This window comes from Phaenicophaeus curvirostris, chromosome 2, assembly GCF_032191515.1.
Source record: "Phaenicophaeus curvirostris isolate KB17595 chromosome 2, BPBGC_Pcur_1.0, whole genome shotgun sequence".
NCBI classification, from domain to species: Eukaryota; Metazoa; Chordata; class Aves; order Cuculiformes; family Cuculidae; genus Phaenicophaeus; species Phaenicophaeus curvirostris.
Genome location: NC_091393.1, coordinates 36,583,335 through 36,607,978, shown reverse-complemented (window position 1 = coordinate 36,607,978; position 24,644 = coordinate 36,583,335). Strand labels below are relative to the sequence as shown.

General features: G+C 39.7%; 1 protein-coding gene across 1 annotated transcript in view; it reads left to right on the top strand.

Annotated features, from left to right (window-relative positions):
* CDK19 (cyclin dependent kinase 19) overlaps window positions 1–24,644 on the top strand; it is a 125,191-nt gene that overhangs the window by 15,675 nt on the left and 84,872 nt on the right. Inside the window, exon 2 of the mRNA XM_069851714.1 lies at window positions 3,873–3,948. Coding sequence (XP_069707815.1) covers window positions 3,873–3,948 — 76 coding nt within the window. The remainder of the gene's footprint in view (window positions 1–3,872; window positions 3,949–24,644) is intronic.

Below are 24,644 nucleotides of genomic sequence, written 5' to 3'. Positions count from 1 at the left end.
AAGTCGCAGCCTCTTCAAGAATATTTTTTTAGTTCTGTTTTAGTATATATATTTTTTTTGCGCAGTTTCAGTGAGCACATTGCAATTGTTAGCCTGGATTGACTGTTGAGTGGAACCTGCTTGATTAAACCTTGGTCTGTACTGCTTGCTCCTTGCCCTCAGACAAATGCCCCCAACAGCAGAAGCTTAGTTGGCCAGCTCACAAGCTGGTGTTTCTGTGGACCAGTAGAAAATGATTTCAAAGACCTTTGTTCTGCTTGGCTATCTCTAGCATTGGGTGCCTTCTGCCTCACACCAGGGCTGTGTAGTTTTTTGTTTGAGTTTGGTTTTTAAACTTAATCAAGCTTGCTTAGCTCTCTAGTGAGAAATGTACTGATGTAAGATCTGTCAGAGAAGGATTTATGAAAACTTCCCTGCTGTATAATTCTGTACATGTTCTTGAAATGTGTTCAAAGTTCACTAGAGTTTTTCTGTATATTCAGTGTGAAGTAGAAATACTTCCCCTTGCCTCAAGTGTTTTCTAAGCAAAAAGTCTTTAGGGAGTTGGACAGTATACTTACCTATCACACACACCATTTGACATTATTTATTGAATTCTTACAAATGGGGAAATAGCTTGTAGAGAACCTATTTTTTTTCCTTTGACCATTCAATAACATTTTATTATATATTTTATCAGATTGCATTGGCTGACTTTGAAATTTTAAATATATTTCTTTCCTTCTTTCTTAAACTATCTTGATGCCTATTGAATGGGAAATATTACTAGTTAAAATGCCAGTTAGTGGAGATCTTTTGGAAAGTGCTTTAGACAGCTGTTATGTTTGCATGAAAAGAAGAGTTAACATTGGAAAAGTATTCATATAGACTTTCATTTCTGCCAAAGCAAGTAAATCATATTTATGTATTTAAAGGAGGCTATGTTTATGATTCTGCAGCTGTCAGTGAAAAAAAAACATTCTCTGAGGTTTAGAATGTGGTATCCTTGGACTTCCTTATCCTTGGTATCCCTTTGTTAGGTATTTCATTAACCCTGTTTTAACCCGATGTTCACAAAACATCGAAGTCCATAGAAGTATGTTGCTTACAACTCAGTAAGATGCTGCCTTTTCCCACATGTTGCAATATCTTAAGTTGTTGGGTTGATAATATTTTTTTAAACATATTCGATCATTTCTTATCTATATCTTAAAATCCTATGTACAGTGCCTGGCTGTTAAGTGATGACTGACTCAGGCAGTCAGTGATGTTAAGCAATGCTGTTGAAGGTGACATGTGCCAAATGGTGTGCTTAGTCTTGGCAGTGACCTTCAGTCTGTGAAGGTCTGAGTAACTGAAAAAGATGCTTGTGTCTGTAGAACTAGCTCAACTGACTTAGAACTGTGTTATGGACTTAATCCTTTACATTCTACATAAATCTTCTACATAGGTAGCAAAACTGGAAGTATTTAAGGCCAGGCTGGATGAGGCTTTGAGCAGCCTGATCTAATGGGAGGTATCCCTACCTGTGGCAGGGGTTTGGAATTAGATGGTCTTTAAGGTCCCTTCCAACTCAAACCATTTTATGATTCTATGAGAGGGGATGGATATTTATGATTTGCTCTTAAAAATTTGGACTAATTAATGATATCAAAAGCAATTTCTGTGATGTAAGGCATGAGCTTATTACCTATGAAGTTAGGCGTTGCTTGGTTCTTGAGCCAAGTTCTTGTAAAAGACTAGTTTGTGAAACTATAAGGCTGCTCAGTGAGGAGCAAAGAAGTCATCTGAATTATCCTGTCAGTAAATCCTGATGAATCCTTCTGCTTAGGAAGCAGATGTGCCCCCTTCTGAAGTTACTCCTGAAAGTGTACTTGGTGAACAAGTGAGCTATTAATGCAACATTTGGCCTTATTTTAATAATGGTGGCTTTTTAGGCTTTCTTTTGCCCTTGAAAAGTTTTGGGTGTTTCCCTCTGCTGCCCCACCTCAAGTACAGGGCCATTAGTTGTATGTTTGAAATGCTGTGATATAAGGCTATTTCATTTTAATTAGCATAGAGGAATAACAGTTTTTTGGAAGAGGAGGGTTCCAATCTTCTTGTGTTTGTTTGTCAGGTGTGTTGGCTGTTCAAATTTGCATCTAAGTATCTGGTTGGGTGAATTTTTTTGGGGTAGTTGTATGGCGCATTGTAAGTTACTGTCCTTCCTGTTACTCCATGGAAAATCTGTGCAGATTAAGAATGTATTTCTCTCCCTGGAAGTTCCAAAATCATTTAGGTCACCTCAAAGTAACCCATTCCTTTAGTTCCATCTGCAAAACTATCTTCTGTTACTCCAAACCGATCTGGAGAAGGAGGCCCTTCGAGCCTGTAGCCTAACGTGCTTGGTCTTGCTTCCTTAGAGATTGATGTTGCACCAAATTGTGAACACACTGAGACACCCTCCTTGAAATAAAGCAGGTGGTTAATTCCAGCACAACTCACTTTATCTGTTTTTTAAATTTGGAGGTAATTTCTTTTCAAAGATTAACGAAGATTTCATGTAAGTGCTTGTTCAAGAAGGGAATAACAATAATTTCTAGGTTAAGGTGCAGCACCAGAACTCTGGTTTCCCATTGGAAACATCTGCTGAGAGACTCCTACTTCACTTTTGCAAAACTTATAGTGTATTGAGTTTTCATTTGTAGTTAGAATATGTCTAATATTTTTTGTTGTAGTTTTGCTTCAAAAAATATAGTGCAAAATAGAGAAGACAGAGGCTGAGCACAATGCTAACTATAGATATGCAATGTGGTTTTATTTACTACTGAAAATTACTGAGAAAAATGCTCACCTGTAGTTGCTAATACATGTAGGCAGTTATAATCACTGATCAATCTCATCCCCATATTCTTCCACTCAGCTACCTCTTACCCCATGAACATCAGAGGTGGGGGCTCTGGAATAGGGTGAGCAAGAGGCTGGAATTGGGCAGGACACAGGCCTGGAATTAAAAGCCACAGAGGATGAAACAAATTTGTTAGTTTTTCAGCACAGCGGTGAAATGATTTGGGACTGGAAGATGGAGAAACTGAAGTCTTCTAGAAATGCCATAGGGAATTTAGATAGGGACTTGTGGGTTGTTGAATTGCACTTCTCCAGAGTCACCAAGTACATCAACACTGTGGATATTGGTGCTTATCATCTGTCAATGACAGCTGAATCCTGCAAAACCTTACTGTAAGCAGTAAGCTGGTTTTGTTATATTGCAAGGTCTTTGAGACACTACTTTATTTTCTTCATCTGTAAGTCTTCCCTATAAATCACTTCAAACTGTCATTATCTAAAAGGATAGTGCTGTGTTTAGGCTGAACACTTTTGTGTTCTCTGGCTTTGTACTTCAGAGCAGACAGCTTTGTCGGCTCTGTAGGGGTCTGGCAAGAGCCAGTGCTTATTATGAGTGTAATTAGTTTAAAAAATAGTATTCAGAAGTAAAAATGGATTGACAGTGGCTTGTAAAATCAACTAAGAACCTTGCAGTTCCTAGTTATTTCTAGGACAGTTTACCAAGCATGGGGTATGATTGTGCAGCTTTTTCGTGGTAGAAGATAGTATCCTCCAATTTCAGGAAAAGCATCCTCCAAAGGTTTCTGTAGATGTATTTGCAGTTACCTGTGTGGTTTCAGAGAGAAATGGATACAGGTTAACAAAGTTTCTCTATGCAGGAGTTTGTTTGGAATTTTGAAAAGGAAACTGGCTTCTGAATCTGAGTGTAATTTATGTGTAAGAAGAGATTGGCTTTTCAGCTTCTTAATCAAGACAAAATTAAAATAAATTGTTACGCTTGTATTGATTGGTGGAATAAAAGTCAGAGCTAAAAATATTCCTTTCTTTTTTTTTTTTTTTGCATACAGAAAAGATGAAAAGGAGTATGCACTGAAGCAAATTGAAGGTACAGGGATATCCATGTCGGCCTGTAGAGAGATTGCAGTAAGTGTACATAAATGAAAGTACTTTTACCAATGTTATTGCTCAACAGATATTTTCTGTGAATTAAGTACCATAAAGATTATTTAAATGTTTTCCTTAACGTATGCAAGCATGAAAGTTATTCAGATTTGAGCTTTTCTTCACATGCTTTCTAAATAATATAGATGTTTTGTTGTTTTTTTGTTTTGTGTTTTTTTTTTTTTTAACTGGAAGGAAGTGTTCTTACTAGGTGATATGAATGCCTCTTTCTGGTATAATTTTATTGAGAAGGAAATATATGTGACCCTATTACTGAAGATTTATTTTAAAAAGAGGTGTTTTTAAAATGACTTCAAGGAAAAACTTTCTGAATGATTACAACTGCCATTACAAGTCCACTTGTTAAGAATGTATTTTATTTCAGACTAATGGTAGCTTGTTCTTCTTTAGTACCTGAGAAGTTTGTCCTCCTTATTACTTTTGTTTGGCTGAGTATACAGAGATTTTGTAGCAAAATAAAAATCAGCTTTAATACTATTTTCACATGTGCCTTTGGATGAAGAAATGGATTCAGAAATTGCACACTTTTGAACACAGTAATGCCCATCATTCCTTCAAAGTTGATAAGTTAGGTGTTTGTGTATGAAGATAGGCTTTGATCTTTACATTTATTTTATGACTGAAAGTGCGCATTACTGTCCAAATACTGGATAGCAAGTAAAATTTTGTCATGCAAGAATTTTTCATTGCAGAAGTGCCCTTGCTTTATTAAATGTTTACCTTGTTTTAATGCTGTCACTATGCTGAGGGCTTTTGAAGTGTGTGTTAGGATTGTGCCTAAAGCTTTTTATAATCTTTTAGCATTGCATTGAAATTAAACAATCGGGTATGCAATGCAATGTGAGGCATTAGAAACTCATGATATTCATGAACTGAACAAACCACTGTATTGTTTAGTGTAGCGCCCACAATAATTCTCTATGAAGACACTTGGCAGGTAAAATCCCTCTCCTTTTAAAGTGCTTGGTACTGTAAGGTCAAGGTCGTGCAGGGCTTTGAGAGGTGGCTACATTACTCTCAGTCACTTTACACAGAATCTACTGTATGACCTTTTTGATAATATTTCTGCCTTTGGAGGAAATAAGAAATCCTCTTTTAATGTCAGTACTCAGTTATATTCTTGTTACTGTAGAGTTGGTTTTGACAACATTGAGGGATTTTTGTTTATTTGCTTCTTTTCCTTTTGTCTGTTTTAAATTGAACAGCTATGGAGATGATGTGTGGAATAGTCCAAAGGAGTTTTTCCTGTTGTCATGATAGCACTGTGGTATGGAGCTGGTTCTTTCATACCTGGACACAACATTGTGAGGAAGCAGAGTGTCAAATTATTTTTTCCTCTGATGATGCACCATTTCAGTCTGGATTTTTTTTTATTTAATTTTTTTAAACTTTTTTTATTGATGAGCTTTGTGCAAAGCTCATTACGGCCTGGGAAATCTGACTAGTGTGTAAGTTTCTTAAATCCTCTCAATGGTCCTTCCTGTAATTCTTCCTTGAATGGTATTTCACTCTTCTCCACGCTTTCTCTTAAACTCTATAACCTGAGATAATGTAGAAAATCGCTGTTTGCCTTGGAGCAATTTCAGGTTATTCACATTTCTAATATTTGACTGTGGTAAAGGTGAAATATTTGAAAAAGCAAACTTTTTGTCAAACAGACATGAGCAGAATCAAGCTCGTTTTTCACAAAGAGAAGCAGACATAATTAATGCATTAATATTTAATCTTATATTTAAAGGTTTAGATAGGTAACAAAGAAGGTAATGTTTACTGATTAAATAAAGATAATTAGCCTGGAGAGAGGCCATGTTATAATGTTCTGGATAGTACTTTTGATATCTTTTAAACTCCTTTCCTGGAACACAAACCTCATCTATACTTCATGGAAGCTGAGATCATGGAAAAAGCACCAATGTACTTGATTCTGTGTGCATGTTCAGAGTATTTTAATAATTCTATAACCTGAAGATGCTTGACAGTGTCCTCAAGAAATGGATTGCTGAACTCCAAGGCACTCAGTTTTGCAGTCCAAGACCCATTTTGCATGTAGTATTGTCTAGACACTCAGAATAAGTACAACTGACAAGCATTCCTGAAGAGAAAAGGTGGACTACCCCTCTCTTCTGACGTTACAGATCAAGTAGGTCTGTCTTTGCTTGGGACTTTGAAAAATATGAAGCCAGACTCTGGTCAGTGGTGCCCACTGACAAGACAGAAGGCAATGGGTGCACATTGACATACAGGAAATTACATCTGAGTGCAAAAAGACACTTCTTTACTGGGAGGGTAACTGAGCCCTGGAACAGGTTACTCAGAGAGGTTGTGAAGTGTCTAGCTGTGGAAATACTTGGAGCATAACTGGATACAGTCATGGGCAGCCTGCTCTACCCGACTATGCTTGAACAGGGAGGTTGGGCTACATCTCAAGAGGTCTGTCACAGCCTGGACTGACAAGCCACATGCTCATGTCCAGGCCTGACTGGAGTGACGTGGATTCTTTTATCTGTATGGTCATCTGGGGGCCAACAAGGTCACTCCCAGGGTGAAAATTAAAAGCTATATTTATTCTGGCTCCGGCAAACATAAACAGACCAAAATACTTAAGTACACAGCTGGGACATAGGGTTGTGACTTCCCAAAGTTACAGAAAGGGCTCGTGCCTGCATTCAAGTGTCTATAGTCAATTGTAAGTCTCCACTTCCCATTTGGTTTCCTAACTGGCCAAACTGGGGAATTGTAAGGGGAGTGGGTTGGAATAACTATTCATAGCCCTTGCAGATCTTTAGTCACCATAGTGATTTCCTCTCTTGCTCCCAAGGGCGAGGGGTAGGGCTTTACATTCACTATTTTGGAAGGGGGGAGTAGGGGCACAGCCTTCAATAGCCTTATTGGGGCTGTCGGAGACCCAAACTTCTACTCCCTACCAATCAAATCTGTCCAGGCGCAACCTTTTAACAAATCCAGCTGCCCAGAATGTTTGTGGGAAATGTCCCCAGCACCATCATAGCCATAGTGGGGAAAAGTATCTCCTGGTAGCCAGCATTTTGCTCTGGCTGTAACTTGGGGTTTTGTGCCTCCGAACACATCAGTTACCCACTTTTATCAGGAACAATCCCATTCTGGGCAGCTGTATTGGTATTCAAAGCCAACATTTGAGCCCCTGTATCAGCCAGAAAGGTGGTTGGTGTTTTGAAGGGCCCAAGTTAAAAAGTAACCAATAGATCTCCTTGTTTGCTTTCAGTGAGCCTTCTAAGATAAACCCAGTGGCTGCCTTTTGGCTCAGCTAAAAGCTGCCCCTCCAGTTTTCCGACCACTGAGATTTGGTAGCTTTACCAGCCGGGGTAGAAGGAACAGTTGCCCTCACCTCTAAAGGGGTTGCAGGTGTTTCCTTCTCTCTAGAGGGGTTCCTGTCTAGTGGGTTCCACATTTCTATTAATAATTTCAGTTTTGGTAAGGACAAGCCATCCATCAATTCTCAAGGGACCCCCTTTCTCATACTGTCATACGACAATTGAGACTGCAAAACTTCCTCCACCACTTCTTTATCCCAGGGAATGTTTCTCCCTGCCCCAGCCTGCCAAACTGAAGCTTGTGACTTTTCCTCCATACCTATGTATCCCACCTGTCTACCGTAGTTCATTAATTCCTGGGTAATTTCTCCCCATGTAAGACCCGGGCCTGCCAAGGGCCCCTCTCTCATCGCAGCTTTTAATTGATCTTGGCTCTGCACCGCATAAAGCTTTAAGGAGTCTGGCAGGCCTCTGCTTAGGGGTGTCATCTTATCCGGGTTCACTAATGTTAGCATTGGGGAAGGCTAGCAAGGAACCAAATGACTTTCACTCATTAATTGTAAGCGAGCTGCCTTCTGTAGGCTTTCAGTGAGATGATTGATCCCAGGGGTAGGAATGACAATCACATCACCCTGTTCCAAAGGGTCAGTTCCTCCAACCCAGAGTGTTGCCCTCTGAGTCAAAGACCATGGCTCTCTGTCATCTTCCACCATCAAAATAATTCCTAGTCCCCAGAATCCATCAACTTCTTCCTCAGAGAGTCTAATCCTATCCCCTGCCGTCAGGCTAACGTGCCACATGTACTCTGTCTTGGTCTCCCTAGCCTACCTGCAGTACTTTCCTTGCAATTCAGCCAGTTCCTTGACAGTGTATGGGACTTCCTTTGTCACAACAGACGGTTCAGACTCCTCTCCCACATAAGTAAACTCTGTTTTAATCAGGGGTTGGAGCTTAGGGGCAGGATCAGGCAGTGAATCAGGTTTCACCACCCCCTTTTCCCAACAATAGGTGGTGGCTTCCCCTGCCAGATCAGCAGCCTGGTCTGCAAAACTGGAGAAGCCAGTTTCCCTGGAGCAACTGTAATCTCTGCCTCTTTTCACGTGCAAAAGAATCCTCTCAAAATCTCCTTTGACCTTTTCATATCAACCAGCACCTTTTGTGCTCTCAGCAGAGCTGCCCACACTGCTTCCAGCTCTCTCTCCAATGCCTCATTCACAGTTTTCAGTGTTTCCACTTCTCTCTCAATTTTAAGTGTCTCCAGCTTCCCTTTCTGAGTAGCCACCCACAGGGCTGCTGCCAGGACTCTAAGCATCTCCAACAATGCTGAAGACAATTGGGAGCAATAGAAGGAGGGCATATCCAAGGGAGCCATAATAACCATGTCAGCAATCACAATTTTGTTTCACCCTGTCGCCACTGCAAACAGACAAACCCTGCTCACTATTCCAGAAATTCCTGAGACCCATGAGTCACATGCTCATGTCCAGGCTTGATGGGGAGGGGGTTCATTTATCTGTGTGGCGATCCAGAGACCAACAAGGTCACTCCCAGGGCAAAAATCAAAAGCACTATTTATTCTGGCTCCAGCAAACATAAACAGACCAAAATACCGGGATGCACAGCCAAGACATGGGGTGCAACTTCCCAAAGTTATAGAAACGAATCCCAACCTGTTCAGATGACAATCTGATCCCTGAACACAGCCCAGGTCACTTGGATCTGATCCGGCACGCTGATCCCTGAACACAGCCCGGGTCACTTGGATCTGATCTGACACGTGCACCTTAAGGAAATGGGAAGGAGACGGAGAGAAAGAGAAGGAAAGCAATCGGCCACATTAATAGCAGCAGCAGTTCCATGTGGTCACAGCAGAAGCTTCTTCCAGGCTGTGTGGTCCAGGCTGGTCTTATTGAAGTGATGGTTGGGAGAGAGAGCATGGGAGTGAGAACTCTGCGTGGCTTCTTGCGAGTTCTTTTATAAGGCCTGTCCAATCCACCTTGAGCTCAGCCAAGCAAGGGAGAGTGGTGCTCACTCCTGCACAGTCTCTCCATTGAACCTGGCACAGATGAGACCCCCAGGCAATAACCCAAGCTCCATCCTTGGGGAGATCTGTTGCTGTACCCACTTGCATTCGTTGCTGAGGCCACAAAACAAACACACAAATGGGCAGTTTTTAGACAAAATGTTTGAGGCAAAGAAAAAAGCTAGCGGGCTTCACAAGGTCCCCTCCAAGTAGGAAGATTCTATGTTTCTCTAAAACAATCTTCTAGTATTTCTGTCCATTCAGATGTATTTCTAATAAGCAGATAAACATTTTGTACTAGTAAAATATTATTATATACTACTTCGCGGTGAAATACAATGAAGAAACATTAGTTTAATAAGTTCCGATATAAGATTCAAGTTCCTCTCATATCCCAACCTCCTCTTTTGAGGTTACAGAAATTAGGTATGTAAAAGTTCTTGGAAAATCTATGAGGGGTCCGAACTTTATTATCAAATTGATTTTTTGAGTCTGTCACCAAAACACACACTTAATCTAGAATTTATAACAGTTCCCTGGTATAACTTGCATGGCTTTTTCATTTGTCGTTATTTCTATTTAAAGAAGTTCAGTTTTCCTCTGAAAAACAGTCAACATTGTTAGTGTATTCTGGCTGTTCTTTTACTGAGGGAGTTCCGTGTAAATGTATTAAATGTAGTAGTAATAATATCCTGGAAACCAGTGTAATATTTGTTAACAGTCACTTGTACTACAGTGAATATTGTCTTGCTCTGAAAATGTTCTTAACTCAAAAGTGGGAAGTTTAAGTGTATCCTTCTATAAATATATATCTTATATCGATCTATATATACATCTTATCTCTCTCTCTATATATATATATCTTAACACCCACAGACAGCTCTAAGCTGAAAGAGGGCAGATTTAGATTAGGAAGACTGTTTTTTCCTGTGAGGGTGGTGAGGCTCTGGCACAGGTTTCCCAGGGAAGCTGTGGCTGCCCCAGCCCTGGAGGTGTTCAAGGCCACGTTGGATGAGGCTTTGAGCAGCTTGATCCAGTGGACATTGTCTCTGCCCATGGCATGGGGGTTGGAACAGGATTATCTTTAAGGTCGCTTTCAACCCAAATGATTGTATGATTCTGTGTTTCTGCGACAAAGGTTTCAGGTAAACCAGTAGCTTGAGTTAGGTCCTAGGAGGCTCTTTTGTCTGCTTCTGGTCCCTTCCAGCTTTTTCTCCCCATCCCCAACACTGAGAACTTCTCTTCCAAGTATAAATAACCATCTCTAGCCATCTTCTTTGTAAATAATGATCTTAATTCTAAATGCCATTGGATTTTTCTACATCAGAGTTGGGGGTTTTTTTAGTAGCTCAATAGCCTTTTTTCTATGGGGAAAAAATTTAGACTGGGCTGCTGCAGATTGTTTAAATGGGAGAAGCTAAAGCTGCAAAACAACAGCATTTCTGTCGTAGCTTTGCTTAAGAGTGCCCTGAGTTGCTGTAGTTTAGCCCAGTGTGAATGTTGGGTCTGGGAGAGGTAACCATTTTGGTTGCCACATCCTGTGCCTGTGTGCGCTAGTTATTAGTGGAGCTGCTTGAGGCTGTTCCTTCAGGGAGACCTTGAAACATTGCCAGCACGCTGTGGGACACTAGTGGGAACATCAGTTGTTCTTTGTGTTCATACTTGCATTTATGGGTACAAGCTAAAATAATTTAGACTGTTCAAATAAGCTTTCAGTAAGCCATTTAACGTTATAATTTAAGCGTGCACAAATTATTCTCAGGCCTTTTGCCTATTGAAGCAATGTACTTTACAAAGTGATAGAGGGTACAAGTACTTTGGCCTCCTCAGTTTCTGCGGGTGGGTAAGATTTTAGAAGTCTTACAGGTTAAATAACAGGTTTTTAACATTTTGTGTGTTCCTCAGCTCTCTTGAGCTAGGCTCCGTCCCACTGTATTTATGTTCTTTTCTGCCTCCTTGCTGTCCTTGGCCTTCCCTTGCAGCTCTTCTGGGGCTGTGCTTCCCTCCTCTCTGCTTTGGGGGTCTGTGGTGTGGTGCTATAGCTGAGCCAGGGAGATCCAGCCAGACTTGCTGTCTCTGTCTTGAAGCACTTTGTGCCTTTGCTCTGTGCTTCTCAGCAGTGCTGAGCATGGTGCATCTGTGTCCAAGGGGACAAGTAGTGCCTTGCTTGTAGAGATAGGAAAGTTTCTTTGCTTTTACCTCTCAAGTGCTGCATGTCACAAGCTGCTCTCAACTCCCTGGGTGGAAACTGCTTAGTCAAAGGAACTAGACGTGAAGGTGCTTAATTTGAGACTGTGGACCAGGCTGGCCTTACAACCTGTTTGACCTGTCTCTGCATCTCTTAGGAGCACAGAAAACATCAGCTGGACAGGAATAATTTCAGTCATAACAAAACACTGAAGAGTTGTAATGGCATTTGCTTTCCAAGTGCAGTCACACAGAATTTCCTGATAGGTGCAAGTCCTCTGCTTTGGCTCTATTGACCTTTTCATTGACCTTGACTGTCACAGCAACTTGCAGTACTTCATGCAGGAAAACAGGTTTCTAGCCTGGCTTTCTTTAAGGCAAGGCTAGGTAAAACAAGGCTTTAAAAAGTCCTGACTACATTTGCTGTAGGAGATTCCTTTTGAATGTCAGAACTTCTTTTCCCTTGCCAAGATGACATGAATGTGTAGAATATTTGGCAATGTAAAATAACCCCATAAATTCTCTACTACCTAATTAGAAAAGATTGTTAGATTTGTTTGTGGAAACTTTGAAACTCCACTCCCTCTTTCAATAGCTGGAGGCAGTGAAATAAGTATAAGTTTTAAAAAAAAGGTTTTTTTGAAGGGATTTTTATTAGAGAGTTAAGGCATGTGTTGGCTAGAAGTGTCTGTGCATCGTGATTTTATAAGCATGAATCAGCTGGAAGGAGAACTTTGGTTCAGCTACATGACAACTCATGTTTTGCATGCCATAGAGCTCTGTGTTGCATGGCGTAATCCTCCTATAATCTGTGAGATTTAAATAATTCTTGTGTAAGGGAGTACTTACATTCCTGCTTTGGTTATTCTTCAAAGGTGTTCTGTGGATGTTTTTTGTCTTTTTATTTTATTGCATCTGAAAGAAAATTAACTTTATTAAATGAAGTACACAGGTTGTAAATCTGTGGAATCAAAAAGAGAGATTTTTGTTTTAATCAATTAAGTTGATTTTTTCTTATTGGCCCATAAATTACTGTAATGTTTATGAAAATAAGTTTTGTGGCTTTTCTAGTAATTATAATGAAAGCAGAGCGTAGTCTAAAGCAGCTAGTCAGCTTCATTATCTAACTACTGCCACCTCTTTCAGCAATTTAACAACAAAAAAGAGTATTCAGAGCAGAAAGAAAAATGGAAACTCTTAGCACGCAATTGCTCTCAAACTCTAAAATTTGAAACTTTTTTTTCATGCAGAAGTTACTTTTCTTTTCTTTAAAGTGTGTCTCTGCTCAAAGCAGGAAAGCAATATCAACCAACCTGGGACAAGCACGTGAAAAAAGAAAAAGAAAGCCTTTACCCCATTCTAACACAATGTGAGGTGAAAAAGCTTGTCTACATATTTCGTACTTGACATCAGTTAGGATATAATCCAAATTCCCAATGCAACTGACTAGGGAAGATGGGTGCTTAGTGCTTTTCAGGCTCGGTTGTTTTCACTTCGAACTTGCTGTTCACTTCAGATCCTGAATATTCTCAGAAGACGCAAATGCAAAACCAACTGATGGTTCCTACAACGGAAATGAACAAAAAGCAAAGCCAAACTTCTGCAGGTTAAGCTGTGGGCAGCAACGCACTGAAAGCAAATAGCTGTTTTATCACTGAGATAAAGAAGAACAGATAATGCAGAACTTTCCTGCAGATAATGCAGAAAAGACATTTTAAAATACTTATTTGCCAAACTTAAATACTCCCTTGCAGGATTGCATATGTGTATGTGCACATGAACATACACTTACATGTCTTAAAGCTTCAACTGGAATCTTTTGTAGAATTTGGTTTTGTTGCTTTTTTTTTCTGAGTTTGTGTCATAAACTGTTCTTTCTCCTTTGGTTTCTCAATCTCACTTTCTCATTGCATATTTTCCATATATTCCTCCATTTGTGCTTTCCCTGTAGTCAAATGAAATTAGTTAATACATGTTTTCAGTTTATTCTGTGTGGAATTGTAAAATAGTTTGAATGTTATATTGATTTTAGACTGTGTCTGTCTCTAATTTGACATGACGTGACTGTTTTTGATGCCTCTGACTGAGAGGTGATGGCAGGGGTTTTTACATGATGGATTCTTCTTAATCTGGGGCTTCTGTCTTCAGATACTATAACTTGCCCACTTCATTCAGCAACAAGCTCGTATTTTCTTGTTCAGCCTCTCACAACTAATGTAGTAGCAGAAGCTGATCTTGCTACCCTCAATGCTCCTTGCAAGTGTCAAGTCAACGTCAGCTGAGGCTTTCCTGGCACCATCCCTATGTGCCTGGGCAGTGTTTCTAAACTCCTCCTATGTAGCCTGTCCTTGTTTCCACCCGGTTGTGTACTGCCCTTCTTGCACTGGAGTTCTGACAATCGGCTTAGCTAAGCTGGTGTCTTGGTACTTGTGTTACTAAGTCGATCTGCCAGCTTTCTTGAGCCCCCTTGCTTCTTCAGAGCTGCTTCTGATGGCAACCTACCAGTTTCTTCAATAAGCTAAAATCTCTTCTTCAGAGGCTCCAAGTGTGTATTCTGCTTCTTGCCTTCTTCAGTCCACTTGGGCTCTTGAACTGTTGATGGTTGCTACAGCCAAAGCTGTCTTTGATTGTTACATCTCCAACCAGTTCTTCATTGTTTGAGAACAGCTGTGTGCCAGCATTGTTGGCCCATCCAGTATGTGTATTAAGAAACTGTCCCTAATAAGCTCCAAAAATTACCTGGGTTCCTTGTGCTCTGTTGTGTTCCCCTTCCAGTAGATGTTAGGGAGGTTAAGGTCTCTCATAAAACCATATTTTGTGGTTCAGAAATTTCTTTGAGTTGTAGAGAAGTCTTAATCTGATTCTCCATCCTTATCAAATGGTTCTTTATGTACTCCCAACACAATGTTGTCCTTATTTGTCTCTCTGCTAGTCCTGACCTGAAAGCTGTCTGAAGCTTTTCTTTGCCCATTAAGTCTGTGAGGCAGAAAAAAAAGTTATTAGTAGTGTCTAAACTGGATAAATTAAAACAGAACAGAGGTGGCTGGACTGAGAATGAAACATCAGCGGAAGAATCTTTAGGACTTCACCAAATGTAAATAAAAGAGTTCATTTTTTCAGTACATCGTTTAGCATTGGTTTCACCCTTGTGTATAGTTAAGTAGATAGTGTTTTTAGTCTACAGTCGTATTTTACTCTGTAGGTTTTTCTAAGTTGTAGTCAGCTTTTTTATTGAAGGCAAAATGTCTCATTACTTTCTACTATGACTTTATTTACATCATTGAATTCCATCAAGTTTAACTGTGGTATTTTTCTTGTGAACATCTGTGTCTATTTCTGTGATAAGGTGAAAAACACCTCTGTTTAAATACAGCTTCCACTGTATCTTGCTGGGTTTTTTTCTTGTCTTTATGGTGACTTGATGCATTATTTTATGGGAATTTTGGGACATGGGGAGTTTTTCCTGTTTCCAAACTGAAGTTAGCAGTACAACAGACACTACATAGATAGCCTGAATGCCTTTAATTCTTTGATGCATCTTGTCCGCAGGTTTATAATGTGAGGTTGTTACTGTTGTAGGGTTTGCTTGGTTTGTATTTTGTTAAGAAAGATGCAAGTGTCATGGTTTTGTTCTCTGCTCTATTTGGCCATCTGACTCTATTTGGCAAAATGTTTCTGCCTTGTAGGAAGAGCATCACGTTCATCCTTTGTATCCCATTAGCCGTGTCAGGATGCTTTCTTAAACCTTTTTGTTTCCTATATGTAGCGCATGTACCAAATTGTGGGTATATGTATATGCTCAGTATACATCATCTTGAGCTTTCATATGCAGCCATGCAAGGATGCTGAAGTTAGGGTAGTCCTGGCAGTCTATGCTGATGGAAAAAGCCATCAGTTTTTTGCATATGCGAACAGCATATTGGAAGAAGCTATGAGTAGAATAAATTTGATTATGGACAGTTATGAAATATGAGATCTGCTGCCAGTTCTTGACATTTGAGGAAGCTTCTGCCTTTTCTTTCTGTGCTAATGAACTTATCCCATCCCATGGTCTCTGCAGAGCTTGTGTCTCAACTCTCATTGTTTCTCGATGTTTTAACTTGCTTATTAGATTACTCCAGTTTCTCTCTTACCTCAGTTGCCTTTTGTACTATTTTCCTTTTTTTCTTTTCTGTTTATCTCCAGATGCCTTTAATATTTGGAAGCAGCACGGTGGTTTCCTGTCCACTAGCTCTGTCTTGGAACCATTTTTGGTTTGACTTCTCTAAGCTTTTATTCTGAAAGAGTTTCTTATTACTGTGATTAATCTCTCTCTGACCTGACTCCAAAGTTTGTTCAGTATACCCATCTGCCTTACTGTCTTTGCACTTCAGACTAATAATTGTTACTTCTGGTTTGACATGTTGTTGTTCTTATATGAGGGATTTTGTTCTTGCCTAGGTTTTAACTAGTCTGTTTTATTTTTCTGAGGATGGTTGATCTTGCAGCTTTATATTCTACTAAGTATTTATTATACTTGTGGCCTAAAAATATTTCACTGCTACTATCTTGTCTTTTGTACTGTTCCACATCTGAAATTCACTGAACTTGCTTGAAGCCTTGTCGTCTAAATACAGAATTCTACTGTGATTTTAAGTGTTAATCCTTTTCAGCTATTTCCATTGTTCAGATTTTCAGACTGAGGCCAGATGGATTATTTAATTTTTTCTCTTCTTCTGGGCAACTTGGATACACAGACCATTTTCAATCTCTTGTTTTCTTTCTTCAATACCTCCAGAACCCATGTGTTTTGGGTTTTTTTTCCACACAGATGAGTCTGAAAAACAAATTTATATTCCTATCCCACTGGGATTATTTTAAATGTTATCTTTGTCCTGTGAAACACTGCTGTATAAGCTGCTGTTACAGAAGCCTTCCTTTAAGCGGTTCAATTTCTGTCTTATCCAAGTAAGTGGCCTTGAATTCCCCTCTAAAAGTGCAGAATCTGTGAAGTAAGTAAAAACCCCTATGCTTATCTTCTATTGTGAATTAGAGTAACCAGGAGTATTAAGTTTAATGCTCAAAATGCCACCTATTTGCTTATCAGATGTGCGTGTAATTATTTCTGTGTTGTTCTGCATACCAGTGGAAATAGGTGGAAATATAACTTGTCAGGGCATTCTCATAAAAGTATCTGTCATGTTTGCATTAGTAAAGTCCTAAAGCTTTCAGTTTTCTTGTGTGGTCTGTGGTGAACTGATTGTCAATATGTTGGTTGAATAGCCTTTGCTCCTTTTCTTTCTTGGCATTTTCTGGTTCTATTCACTTGTGCTATTGACTAATTTGAAATTTAAGTGCATACTCAGAGCATGATGCATAGAATCACAGAATGGTTTGGGTTGGAGGGGACCTTAAAAATCATCTAGTTACAACTCCTTTGCCATAGGCAGGGACACCTCCCACCAGACCAGGTTGTTCAAAGCCTTATCCAGCCTGGCCTTGAACACCTCCAGGGATGGGGTATCCACAGCTTCCCTGGGCAACCTGTTCCAGGGTCTCACCACTCTCACAGTAAAACATTTTTTCTTAATATTTAATCTAAATCTGCCCTCTTTCAGCTTAAGACCATTCCTCCTTGCTCTATAACGATTGAGAGTCCCTCCCTACCTTTCCTGCAGGCAGGATTCCTGTGGCTGCTATAGCATGTGCAAAAGCAAATGCATAAAAGCTATAGGGGTTGTTGTGTAGAAGTTTCCCCCCACAACAGGGAGAGCTACAGCATATGTGTTTGAAGATATACAGTGCTGTTCTTCTCCCAGCCAAGAAGTGAAGAAGGTGAAAGAGAATGGAAAGTAGTTTAGGGTGTTGTCAGAAGGAAGATGAAGTGAGATGAATTTACAGTGATAGTGGAGTGTTGGTGATTGTTTTGCAGCTTGTTTTGCCCCGGTAAGTTCTTCTTCCTTTGAGTGCTTAATCCTTAGGTTTCGCACATCACTTGTGCTTCCAGTGTTCACTGGTCCTCCCTCACATGCACAGAGGAAAAAAATCCATCCATGTAACTAAAGCACGCAGGGGAATTTGTCATCTGGTGCATGTCTTTGTTGTTAATACTTCATCAACATCTATAAAACCATTGCAAGCTTTCTAGGGCAACAAAAGGCATCTTCCAAAATTGAATCTCCTGCCACTGTCTTTAATTTGGCTGGAGGGCATGGGTGAGTGCTGGTATGGGATGACACCCTCCCCCATCTCCAATAATCCAGGGGCATGGCAAGGAAGTTGTTGACTGTTTCTGGACTGCATTCAAGGGGACTGAGCTGAGATTTCTAGTTTTGATAGGACTTGCTCTTGGGCTACTCTTAACCTGCATTGTTTGCAGCTTGGGAACGCGATAGTCACGTTGGTGGAAATTTGTTGAATTCAAGGCCTTGAAGTTACTGTTGCCTGGCCAGAGGACAGGAACACCGCTCTTACTTCTGCTTCACATTTTACACGTGAAAGTGGGCCTGAGTTTGTGATCTGATAAATACAGGCTTAATGTTAGGTCAAGGCATTTGGTTGCATTAATGGCAATAAGGGAGCGGTGGGGAGAATGAAGATGAGGTGTGACTTAGGTTGATATTGCCCTTTTATGGTGCGTGTTGCTCAGAAGGATTCTGTTGTCTAGGTAACAGGGTCTGTACTTCATTTCTTAAGCAAGATGGAACAGATGTTCTTGTGAGAAGCAACCAATTATCACCAGTGAGAATATTGACAGTATTTAAACTAATTACTCTGATTTTGCATACGGTACAATTCATGTGCTATGAATAGTAAAGAAAATTTAAAGGAAGGCATCTTCCTTGCATGGCTTTTCCTGAATGAGGTTTTAAAAAAATATTCATGTTTTATAAGATAACACTGATCAATGCATCTTTTCACGCTGCTGTTTATCATTGTATTTTCTTCAGTATTGATCAGTCTTTTTATTTGTTACTTGTAATGTTTCTATCCATTGTCCTGTTACTCCATCAAATCTGTGTCATATCACATTAATTTTGTTAATTTAAAATACCTAAAAATCCAAAGGCAGTGTGTAAAAAGATGCTCACACTGGAATAAGAGTCTGAGGGGCTTTTCTATGTCTTGTAAATCTGTTCTGAGGTTTGTTTGTTTTTTTTTGTGGCAAAATCCAGGCTCAGTGACTCAGATGGGGACTGTGCCATAAAAAGCTGGGGCAAAGGGAAGCCAAATAGACATGTATATACATGAAACCCCGCTGTATGCTATTCGGGTGGGGACATAGTGTGTGTGTGGTGGAATAAGCAGGTGGTGACAGTGACAGGAAAGGGAGGAGAGCTGAAAGGGACAATGTGGAACAAGGAGTACCCACACTCTCTCAATGCAACACTCGCCAGCGGTGTGCTTTGTTTTACACGAGGTTGTGTTGAAGTAACTCAGTGTATGAATTGAAGTATTTGTAGTGCTTATGGATATAGCTTTGTCTTCGTGGGAGATTATTGTCGTCTTTATAGTGCAGAGTATGCTCTTCTCTTTTAAAAGAGATTTGGGCCGTGTGTGTAAATATGCTTTTATACCTCTGAGATAAAACCTGATGCTGGCTATTAAGTAAGAAGAGGGGACATTAGGACAGGATTCTGAGGGCACTGTTTGTGGGTCCTCATCAAAGCTAATTATGTATTATGTATTTTAACAAAACATCTGGCCCCTTGCCTGAACTTTTCTGTACTTCTTGCCAGATATAAAAGGTCTATTTTATTTTTTTTTTAGGTAGGGCATTGCAAAAACATGTTTTCTGCATTAGCAGTTGCCGGATAAAGGAAGACTCCTTGACCTAGTCTCTTTTTATTGCCTCCTATAAAGGATGTGCTGTTTTGATTTTTAACAAACTGTGGAAGATGTCATAATGGATGGAAACAAAATGCGTGCTGCACTTCTTAGATTATTTGGCTTGGTTATCCTATTGTGTAGTGATGTTTATTGGGACAAAGTATCTTATTATATTCAGTTATTTCAATAACTATTGTAAAACATTTGCGGTCTGAATAGGAGAAAAATATATTGTTTGTAGGGTTTTTTAATCCTCTTTACCAGGCTACTTGCATGTAGTTTGTAATCTTTTGCTTGTCATCTTTCCTCTGACTGGTTCCTGGCTGTCTTTCTGTGAGCTCTTCTGTGTTCATTCTCTGTAATTTAATGCAGATGACGCATCTGGTTGCGTAGCTGTATGCGTTAGTCTGTGTTTGCCTCTTCAGGTAGGGGTAATACTACTTCAGTGTTAGTGTTCACTAGCAGAGCTGCTCTTTTATTGCCCTCTTCAAACTCTATTGTCTTAATTCCTGTTCTAAACCTTTTCTTTGTCTTATAGTTTCTTCTTTGTATACTGTCCTTCATATTCTGCTGCTTAGAGTACCTTACAGTATCTGGTGTGTAAGTACTTGTGACTTCTCATATCCTCTTGTTCCTGCTTGCTTTTCTTTTGTTGATACACTTTTTGATTCTCCTTGTGTTTCCCTATTTTATCGCAGGGTCTGTCAGCACCAATATTTACTGCTTTTGCTGCTTCTTCTGTAGGATGAAGTACTTATAATAAAATCTTAAAATCAACTTTTTCAGGTTTTTCATCTGCTTTCATGAGTTTTCTCTCCATTTTAATTATATTGGATATCGTAGTTTCAGGTTCTTTTCTCTTCTCTTGACATGCTGTTTGAGCCCTCGTCTTTTTCTGCCTTCACTTTTCATAGAAATCCAACTGATTTTATTCCTGAAGGTCATGCTGAAAAGATAAAAGAATTTGACAGGTTCTATATATTTTTCCACTTTCTGTCCTTGGAAATAGAAGCTTCTTTCTTATGAAGGTTCTTTTTCAATAGAAGCTTCTTTTTTCTGCTATGGTTCTGTTCCCTTATGTCTCATTTTGTCTTCTTTCCAACCTTCTGCTCACAACAGACTTTAGCCTGCCATCTTAAGAAACCTCAGTTTCATGGAAACTAATGCTTAAAAGAGGGTAAGAGGAAGGTGCGTTTGCCAGAGGGTTGGTGGAGCTCTGGACTTTGTGCCAAAGCAAGGAGGAATGTTTGCTGTGTTGGACACTTTTCTGTCTGTCTCTTCCCCCTTTACGTTTTCTTTATTTGCCCTTTGCTTTCCCCTCCACTGTGTTTTTTGTTCCCCTCAGTCTTGTTTGTTCTACTTAGTTCATTCCTTTTAGTACTTTGTCCCATTTCCCACTCATTGTCTCACCAACACTGATTCTTGTCATCCCCTGCTTTTTTTTTGTCCTTCCCTTCACTTCCCTTCACAGCCGTTTGTGCTGCTCACCACTGATTGTAGTTCATGTATCATTCTCCCTTGGTCTAGTCTCTTTTCTAGTGCTTCTCTCCAAGATCTTGTTAATCTCCTCATCGGTGATTCCAGCATCACCATTCCTCCTGCTCCTGGTTTTGCTGAGCAGAGCAGCTGGTAAGCTGCAGCCTGTGTCCCTCTCCTCCTGCTGGTTTCCTTCTCCCTGGGGTGGTTCTCTTGACCAGCAAGGTGGTTCTCTTGACTTCCTTCACCTTCTTCCTACCCTTCCTCTTTCCGAAGTGAGCTTCATGTCCCTTACTGCAGAAATCAGCCTTCTCCTCAGGGACTAAGCATGAGATGAATGGGAGAAACTCTCCTTTGTTTTAGTGCCAGAGCTGTCTCTGACACGCGTCATTTAACAGCTCTAAAGGTCTCTTAAGTCCGTTTTTATGGAGTATACACAAATGACATTTTTTGCCTTAGGGAAAGTTGAACAGCAGATGACAGTTTGATGATAGAAAATTACTTAACCTGTTTGGTGTCTTTGCTAACCTGTGCAGAAGTGCAAAATAACTCATAATATGGAGTAGCTTGTGTGATCAAATTATGTTTGCATCTGTTAGCATTGAGTTTCAATGCAGTGGAAATGGAAGAGAAAAAACCCACCTGTCTATTTACAGACAGCAGTGGGTTCTGAATGATCATTACTGGTACAAGTTGAGGGTAGAGAAAGAATCCTCGAATCACTAGTCTGCTGGAGACAGCTCTCAGTCTGGGGGCAGTCAGGCAAATTCAGAGTCCCTACAATAACTTGGAAGTGAATTACTGAAGTCAAGACCTCAGAACAAACCAGACTGTCAACTTCATAAATCCCTGATGCATTCAGATGTTGAGCGTCTATATATTATTCTGATTCCTTTCCACCTCAAAGGATACTGCAGCCCTGGAAAAGTAAAGTGAAGGGAAGCAAAAAAAGTTGGTGAACTACTTCTGTATGAACAGAGACAAAATAGACTGGGAATCTGTGGGTTGGAAGAAGGGAAGCTGAAGGAAGATGCAGGAGGTCTAAAATCACAGACCTATATAGAAATAGGGAATAACAATTAGGTTGTTATTATGCAGTGTTTATTGAAACAGAAGAAGTAGGGTAGCTGGAGGGAGATAGCCAATCCCTCCACAGTACAATTTAATTTTGCAACACAGCTCCCCATCTTGTAGAGACCAGGGATAGGACTAAGTTGAGGAGCGTGGAATGTGGTTGAGGGTGGTGGAGCAAATGCACAGCACCAGTCAAAGGCCTTGATTTATACTGGTTTTCCAGCCCCTCATCTTGTGCCTTGCTGGAAGGTGCCTACGTGTACCATGAAAGGCTTGTGCTGTCTATGTGCTGCTTCATGTTTTCTTTTCCTTAGCATTTGCCTCAGCAGGATAAGGAGACTTAAAGTGATTCTTGAGTCTGAAGCAAGTGCAGCAACTCTTTCTTCTTTGAATAGGATCCATCTATTACATGTTTTGTCCTCAGTGATGTTCTTGCAAATGGTTTATATGAACAGTCAGATGTTCATTAGGGCCCAGATTGGAAAATTTCAGCCCAAGCAATTAGTTCTGCAGAGTTAAGAGCTATGAACACGCAGGAGTCTTGGGGGTTCTCAGTAGTGGGTTATGGCATAATTGTGTAAGGAACTCAACTAACTTCTGAAACATGTATTTCTTTTTTTTTTTATTTATTTTTCTCCTGGTAGTCGAAAGTTCTTTTTCTAGGAGGAAGAAGCAGCACATGAATGAATTCTGTCATTTTGATTGGTGTCACTATTTGCATGCTAGTGTGTTCCAGTTGAGGGCAGGGGAAGAATCATTATTCTGCTGGAGACTGCACCGAGTTCCGAGTCAGTCAAAAAAGCAACTTCAAAGTCACTAGAATAACTTTTAAGTGAATTACTGAAGTCAAGCCTTGAGAACAAATGAGACTGTCAACCTCATAAATCCCCTGATGTATTCATATGTTGCTTGTCTGCATGCCATTCCGATCCCTTTCCAGTGTTACACTAGTTCTGCAGTTCTGTTGTAGCTCTTGAGAGTGACTTCCAGTTACTCATATCTACGAAGTATTGGGGACAGTATCTGCTCTCAGCTCTCGGGGAAAAAAGTCTTCATATGAGTCTTTTGGACATGTTCTTTTCAGGGCCACATGGCTTTTGCTGCCTTGGGCAAAAAGTCAGTCCAGCATTCATTTGCTTGCAGTAAAAGATACTTTAGAGAAAGGTTACATTCAGTGGAAGATTAAATGCAGAACGCCACATGCATAACCTCTCCTGGAGGAAAATATTAACCAGTTACTACTTTCTCCATCTTACTGTTGTTTCAAAACCTTTCTTACAAAACTGATGCTGTTCTGAGCCCTTATGTTGCTGTAAGAGCATATTTACCATATCTTGTTTATATTTTATCTCCTTGCTCACCAAATTTTGTGAATTATATTAAGCCACCTTTTGAGCATTTCTGAACTGTGTCAGTTCATACTGAAGGGAAATATTGGTTTTGCGGCATTCACTGCCTCATTGAAGAATTTGTCATATTTAATCCAAGACTAAGGCAATAGCAGGCTTTAGATTGCGAAGTGACTTTTTTTTATCCAGTTGCAGTCTGATCCTGAGAGTATGAGAGGAATCTTGTGGTAGGCGTTTAATGACTTGGGAGATCGCCAATGAACATCTTGTTTTAGCTTGCTTCACACATTAGATTTTTCTAATGTGTGGCTTAAAAGACTGCAGAAAATTTGGGTAAAAAGTGAAAACCTATGAGCAAAAGCAGAATGAATTTAACAGGCAATTGTTTTAATAAACATTAAGGATGTTCAAGCCTTCTACTTTCAGAGTGAAATGCTGAGTTGGTTATAGATAACTGTCAACAGACTAAATTACGTCTATAATTCTTGAGTAAAAGCTCTGAAAGAGTAATACTGTTAAATAAATCTTACCCTGAAACAGTACACAAGAAACCTGATTGTAAAGCTATGTGTAAAACATTAAAGAGACCCAAGTTAATGAAAGGAAGTTAAGCAGAAAATACTCACATTGTCTACTCAGGTCTGCAGGCATCTTTCTTACTCGGAGTGTGGTATTAGACTCAATTTATACTTGCAACTGTAGGCTTCTCTATTAGCTTGTTTAACTAAGGATAAGGCATTAGAAACAGATCAGTTGAAGTATATCAAACTTTAATGGATGCTGTCATTCAGAACTAAAGTGCCTTTAACTTGATTCTCATAAGGATCAGAGATTTAATGTGCTTAATATGTTTTGAGTTCATATCTCTGATTTTATTTAAGTTGCTATTTAAAGAAGAATTGAACTATAAATTATGTATCTAAACTCCTGCCTCCCACGCTGGAGTAAGTAGAATGAGTAGGATAATTGTTAGTTTTTCTTTTTCCTCTTTTTCTCTCTTTAACTGTAAGAAGGTATGAGCATGCATACAATTTATGCCACATGGTACTGTCATTGAAAACTTAGTATGATGTGCAAGACTATTTTATTCCTTCCTGAAAAACCTACTGTTTCTGTGATTAAGTGTCATGGAAATAGGACCTAAAAGAATTACATCCTTGCTGGAGGTTGCTGTTGTGTTGGTGAATCAAGCATCAGTGTTTGGTTCAGACTGGACCATAGGCACTTGGTTTAATTTCTTTTCTGTTTCTTAGAGCATTGGCTTTATGCTGATTGCAGGATAGCTGTCTTTTTACCGTTGTGGTGACTACGAAATGGAAAGAATCATGCCTGTGTTTCTGACTGTGTTTAGAAAAAAAAATTAAAACATACCAAAACTACTATTTTCTTGTGCTGGGAACCTCAAGAATTGAAATGCAGTTACTCTAGTTTCTATTCCTTTATTTTAGT